Source organism: Lemur catta, chromosome 6 (genome assembly GCF_020740605.2).
Source record: "Lemur catta isolate mLemCat1 chromosome 6, mLemCat1.pri, whole genome shotgun sequence".
Taxonomy (NCBI): Eukaryota; Metazoa; Chordata; class Mammalia; order Primates; family Lemuridae; genus Lemur; species Lemur catta.
The window spans coordinates 89,523,096-89,530,075 of NC_059133.1; the positions used below are offsets into that span (position 1 = coordinate 89,523,096).

The window sequence follows — 6,980 nt, forward strand, 5'->3', positions numbered from 1 at the left end:
CATTTGCATCTGAACAAACTGTAGCCAGGCATTCAGTCTGGACATGCACTTTCTAAACAAGCCAAGTTTTATAGATATTGGAGGGGTCTCCATGAAGATATTTCTTATTCCATCACAAGGCTTTACTGGAGCACTTTTTTAGTCTTTATATAACGAAAGAGAAGAAAATCACTCTTCCATCAAGCAGCCAATATATGCCTCAGTCTGCAGCAGGTAATCTAAAACAGATATAACAGAAGCAAAGTTAAGGATTGGCAGATATGCTAAGCGTAGTGGAAGGCATCTTCCTTTTCGTTGCAATTATTGAGTCAATACTGGGAGTTTTAGGGAATGGGATTATTGGATTGGTAAACTGCACTGACTGTGTGAAGAATAAGTTCTCTATGCTTAGCTTTATTCTCACTGGCCTAGCTATTTCTAGAATTTGTCTGATATGGCTGATAATAATAAATGGATTTATGCAGTTATTCTCTCCAGATACGTATTCGTCTGGTAAACTAATTGAATATATTAGTTACATGTGGGCAATTATCAATCAATCAAGTATCTGGTTTGCCACTAGCCTTAACATCTTCTATTTCCTGAAGATAGCAAATTTTTCCCACTATGTATTTCTCTGGTTGAAAAGCAGAATCAATAGAATTCTTCTTCTTCTGGTGGGATCCTTGCTTATTTCGTGGTTACTTACTTTTCCACAACTTGTGAAGAGTTTTAATGATCATAAAATGAAGACTAGAAACACAACCTGCCCATTCAAGACCGTTAAAAGTGAATACTTTATGCATCAGGTTTTGCTAAATCTCGGAGTCATTTTCTTCTTTATACTATCCTTAATTACATGTTTCTTGTTAATCATTTCCCTCTGGAGACACAATAGACAAATGCAATCGAATGCCACAGGATTCAGAGACCCCAGCACAGAAGCTCATGTGAAGGCAATGAAAGTTTTGATATCTTTCATCATTCTCTTTATCTTGTATTTTATAGGCTTTGCCATACTAATGTCATATTTTGCTGCTCCAGAAAACAAACTGCTGGTGATTTTTGGAATGATAACCACAACCATCTATCCCTGGGGTCACTCATTTATCCTAATCCTAGGAAACAGCAAACTAAAGCAAGCCTCTTTGAGGCTACTGCAGCAATTAAAGTGTTGTGAGAAAGAGGAAAGTCTCAGAGCCACATAGACAAGCTTGGGGAGAAATGGATGTTCTAGGAGAATAATCCAGTGAAGACATCCTTGAAGATCTATTTCACTTGCATCGCATTCTTATATTGCTTTTTAACTGTGTTATTGAGCATCACTGAAATCTTCCATAATGGGTTTGACTACATCTTAGGGAATCTCACTGTATGAGGAGATTTTAATCTCACATCCAAATTCAGTGGTTTAGTCAGATTCCTGCCCTGCAAGTTCTGGCCACATACCTCCCTAAGGGAAAACATACACTTAGAGACTGTTCACTGGAAAGATATGACAGTGAGAATAAGCATCTAAAACAAGACTTTTCTCTAAGCACAGCACTCGGGGGGGGGGGGGGGGATAAAAAGAAAAACAAATTTAAAAAAATCAAACAAGACTTTGCATTGTGTTTTACCTGATTTCCCTGAAGAACTGACATCCATTCTCCAAGAAGACCCAAAGAAAAAGAAAGTAAGACCAAGAAAATTATGATCTATCTTGACATTTAGAACATGGAAGTGAGGGACAGACGGGGGTGCTTCTTCTGTCTATGCTAGTTCAATTCTTTAGAAAGGTTGCTTTGACTTTCACTGTTTAAAATCTAACATCCTTTTTCACTAGTGCATGTTTGATGTAGTAGCAGCAATCATAGCAGTAGATACAGTTTGGTGAAAAATAGCGAGGGAAACGGAGTATCCTGGGGGGAGATTGGGTCAGAGCACTGATGAAATGAATCTTTATACTCTTCAGATACAATGATTTGAGATGCAGCAAGGTCATGAACCCATTAGAGTTAGAGTTGAGTAAAGATTATACTACGAGTACCGATGCAAAGGACTCGACATAGTCCCTGACCAAGGGACACAAGATTGAACCCGGGGTAATATCTGTGTGAAGTATGAAATGTTCTGCTCTAGAGTTTCATACACACACACACACACACACACACACACACACACATTCATAAAGACTTGCACTCACAGACATATTTCAAATGTGGATTTTTAAAATATATTTTTATGCCCAACCCAGGATATGAACTGAGTGAAATTTTGGCAACTTGCAAAACTGCCTGATAGCTAGAATATACCTAAATATAAAGGCTTAATCCATGTTCTACGTGAGATTTCCAAATCAATACTTTTTATATTTTTAAACTAATAAGTTTGGAGTGTACAGACAGTTAATAGATAATAGAAAAAAATAATGCTACTACCCAATTTCAACCAAACATACAAGGTTGGCTTATTTGAAATTATATCATATAAATAATTATGTCCTCTATGTAGATTACATTAGAATGTATCCATTTTTCCATAAAAATGATTTGTAATCATCATTTTTGAGAATGAGTAATAGCTCATAATACAGATGTATAATAATATATTTAATCTTTATCATATTGTTTATATTTCTGTTGTCTTCAGTTCTCCACTGATACAAATAAGCGTAATATGAGTATTGTAGAACATGAATACTATTCATTCATTCAGGAAATTTTTTTTTAATGCTAAGTCTACTACATGATTGGGACATAGTACTGAACAAGGCACCAATATAATGAATAATATATTCTAGTAGTAAAACAAAGAAACAGCAAAATTGTATTTATAGTATTGAGGCAGAAAAACTAAAGGATGCTAAGCAAATGACTAGACTTGGTCCTAAGAGAAGGTGTCACTGAGGTTAAGATGGTTTAGTTTGAAATCTGCAGTATGTGTAGGAGTTATGATGGGCAGAGCAGGAGAAACTGGGGGTGGAATAGCCGCATGTGCAGAGGTCTTGTGTCAAGAAGGGCTAGAGGACGTTCCAGGAACTGAAGATCCAGTATGAGTAGTATATAGAGAGAGCAGAATAGTAATTACATTTTTAAGGGAAATTCCAATGGGGAGGAATTTGATCAATCTCTTGCAGAACTGATGGATTTCCCTGCAGAAATAGTGAACCAAAACTTTAATTGGGAAGAAATGACCATCTTATTCTAATCACAAAATCAAGCACGGTTATTATTTTCAATGCTGTTACTTTAATTGCAAAAACATCTCTTTAATTCTCATGTATTTGATTACTAGTGAGGTAAAGCATTTTTAGAGGATTATTAACCAATAGCATATGCTTTGGGAGAATTGTTCATTTGTTTTCTTCTTATCTTTTCATGTCTGATGGTTTTTCTTTACAATGTTGTGACTACTTTATACATTAACACTCTGCCGTATGTGCATTATGATTTTTTTCTTAATTTGCTCTTTAATAAACAACTTTGTGATGTCTGGGGTAATAGGTTTGTAATTAATATGATCTCAAATAGATTTATGTTTTTCTTTATGTTTTCTCCTACTGCTATTTTTGCCAATATTAGCTTAGTTTTATTGATACCTCTTCCTTTATCAATTATCAATAGCTCTAGTTTTTACTATAAAATAACACAGTATCATTGCACCTAAAATTAGAAAACACACAAAGGTATGAAGGAGAAATTGATTATGCACATTTGTAATACTTAACTAATCATTGTTAATATGTTTCTACATAGATTTTAAGAAAGATTTCAACATACATAAATAGATAATAGGTAGATAAAAGGTATGTTGCTTAGAAGTCTGTTTTGATTAGATTTATATATAAACTGGGTAGATGAGTTATCTGTGGATAGCAGGTTTAGAGATAATTCTTATTTCCTTTTAGTCTTCCATAATTTTCTATGCAATAATTTATGTAATCAGAAATATAAAATTAAATAAAAGATGAGATAGGGGAAAAAATGTGGTTAACTTTCTGTGAGAAACAAGGGGAAGATTCCTCCCCAGTGTTTGCAAGAACTGTGTAAGTACTAACTCGGGTGTTTGCTGCCTTTGTAGGCCTAATTATATACTTTGTTGCTTGCACTGATTTTGATTATGTTGGCTTGGTCCTCGTATATTTTGTGATTCTATTTTGAACTCCATTTCATTAGAATTTTATCTATGAGAGTTCTCTGAGATCAGGTTTACAGTGTACTCTGTCGGAAAGGATTTGAATTTGTTTGCAAAGGCTGACTGGGTTCACTACCAGTCTTAAACTTCTTTAAGCTAAAATTTTCATTTTGTAATTTCTTTTTTTTTAATTTCAGCTTATTATGGGGGCACAAAAGTTTGTAATTCCTTAGGCTATACAGAGTACAAATTCTGGTTCCAAATATGTATGCATGCAAGGCATTAGTCATTCTCAGAATGACAGATCTTTACATTCCTCTTTCAGTTCAGTGTTATGGTTATGAGGTAAGCACTTCTACTTTTAACCTTTTGCTGGACGTATATTATTTTCTCATTTTCCCATTAAGGTCTTGCCTTTCAGGAGTCTGGGCTTATTGATGGTATCAAATCTCACTTCCAGCTTTGGGGAGAACCAAGCCACGTATCTTATCGTACGTGCCCATGGTCCCTTAAAACTTAAGCACTGGTTTACAAATCCATAAAGACACACAATAGAATACTATACTGGGCTGCGTGGTGGCTTGAGCCTGTAATCCTAGCACTCTGGGAGGCAGAGGCTGGAGGATTACTTGAGCTCAGGAGTTTGAGACCAGCCTGGGCAAAAGCAACAGTCTGTTTCTACCAAAAATAGAAAACAATAGCCAGGCGTGGTAGTTAGTACACACCTATAATTCCAGCTACTTGGGAACCTGAGGCAGGGGGATCACTTCAACCCAGGAGTTTGAGGTTGCTTGGAGCTATGATCATGACACCACAGCACTCTCTACGTGGGGTGAGTGAGTCAGACTCTATCTCAAATAATAATAATAATAATAATACTATTTAGCCATAACAATTAAAAAAAAGAGAATGAAATCCTGTCATTCTCAGCAACATGGATGAAACTGGAGGACATTATGTTGAGTGAAATGAGCCAGGAATAGCAAGTTAAACACCGCGTGTTCTCACTGTTATACAGAAACTAAAAATAGTTGATCTCATAGAAGTAAAAAGTAGAATGGAGGATACTAAAGGCTGGAAAGAGTAGAGTGAAGGCAGAGATAGGGAGAAATTTGTTAAAGGATACAAAATTATAGCTGGATAGGAGGAATAAGTTCTGGTGTTCTATACCACTGTAGGATGACTATAGTGAACAATAATATTAATACATAGTTTCAAATAGCTAGAAGAAGGATACCGAATGCTCCCAACATAAAGAAATGATAAAAGTTTAAGATGATGGATATACTAATCACCCTGATCTGATTACTAAACATCGTAGGTATGGAAACATCACAATGTACCCCATAAATATGTACAATTATTATGCATCAACATAGGAAAACAGTTCATTGTTTGGCACGAGTGATGCTATCTTGAATCAAAATCACCATAATGACCAATGTTTGACTCCTACATATCAAGGTGTTCTGCAGCAAGCTCTTCTTCTTTTAATTGGAAACTCTTTATTTACTCTGTATTAACTTGGTCTTCATTTAGACAAAAGCAATATAAAGAAGCAATTCATCCCATCATTCTCTCCTGATTTCATTCTTTCTTTCTTTTTTTTTTTTTTGTTTTTAATGTTTCCTTGTTTATGGTATTGTCTGGTGGATTTTTGGTGACAATTTTTTTTTATTTCTGCATATTGTGGGGGTACAAAAGTTTAGGTTATGTATATTGCTCATGCCCCCCCCCATTCCACTGAGTCAGAGCTTCAAGAGTGTCCATTTCCCAGAGGGTGCACATCGCACTCATTATGTAGGTACACACCCATCCCCTCTCCCGCCCAACATCTGCCCAACACCCAATTGGTGTTATTCCCAAATGTGCACTTAGGTGATGATCAAGGAAGCCAATATGATGGTTAAGTACATATAGTGCTTATTTTTCCATTCCTGGGATACTTCACTTAGTAAAATGGGTTCCAACTCTATCAAGGAGAACATCAGTCAGTGGGCTGAGTTGGGAGCTGCTTGGCTAGTAATCACACATGAGCCCTGGCCCCTAGTTCTTTGTGCTGAAAACTGGGCTGTATTTGAAGGCCTAATTATGTGGCTAGCCCAATGGGAGCAAGAAAAGTGAATGATTATGCACAAACTAGTATGAGGCATGAATATGTGGTAAGACATATGGGAGAAGCTGCAACACCCTGCAGCTGATTTAACTGTATTTCTTGTGGCCACACACAAAAAAGATTCCAAAAAGGCTGTCCATACAATGGAGGGGTGGAGTGCAGAAGAACAGCCTGTTGCATGGCAAGAGTGATGCCACATTGAAGCACAGCTGCCATGATGACTGATCCCGCATACCAAGGTGTTCTGCAGCAAGGTCTTAACACAACGCCCATAGCATAAATAGCCCCCCATAAAGACGCTTATCTAACCTCTGTAGTGTTCGAGAGTTTCACAGGAAAGTCTGAGATGTGACCAGCTCTACCTCTTTTCCCTAAAAGCTCACTATGTAAAACATATTTTCCATAGGGTGGGTGTGGAAATCCACTGCCTGGCAGCCACACTGAGGAATGGCTTCTGTTCCTAAGTCCCTGTTAAATATTTCTCTCTGTGAAACTGGATTTGTCAGTTTCTTTCTTTGGCCTTTTATCTTCCTCAGCCTTTGGAAAAGGGTTTGCGTATACCTGCTCACCACAGAACAGTCAATAAAAAAAATTAAAAAATTAAAAACACTGCAGCACTGGTCTAAAGGAGATTGTTAATGCTCCAGGGACTAACTCTAATGTTCAGCACTATTTTCTCTCCCAGGATTTGCACTTTTCCACCATTTTGGACAACTGAAAATTTTTTCTTTTTTTTCCTTTCCTGCCAGCTGAGCCATGCACTTAAAAT

At 36.7% G+C, this 6,980-nt stretch overlaps 1 protein-coding gene across 1 annotated transcript; it reads left to right on the top strand.

The window, feature by feature from the left end:
* The first annotated feature begins 260 nt into the window (after positions 1-260).
* Positions 261-1,187, top strand: LOC123640700 (taste receptor type 2 member 10-like). Its single transcript, XM_045555267.1, has one exon. It carries the CDS (start codon positions 261-263, stop codon positions 1,185-1,187), a length of 927 nt encoding a protein of 308 aa, XP_045411223.1.
* Positions 1,188-6,980: the final 5,793 nt, after the last annotated feature.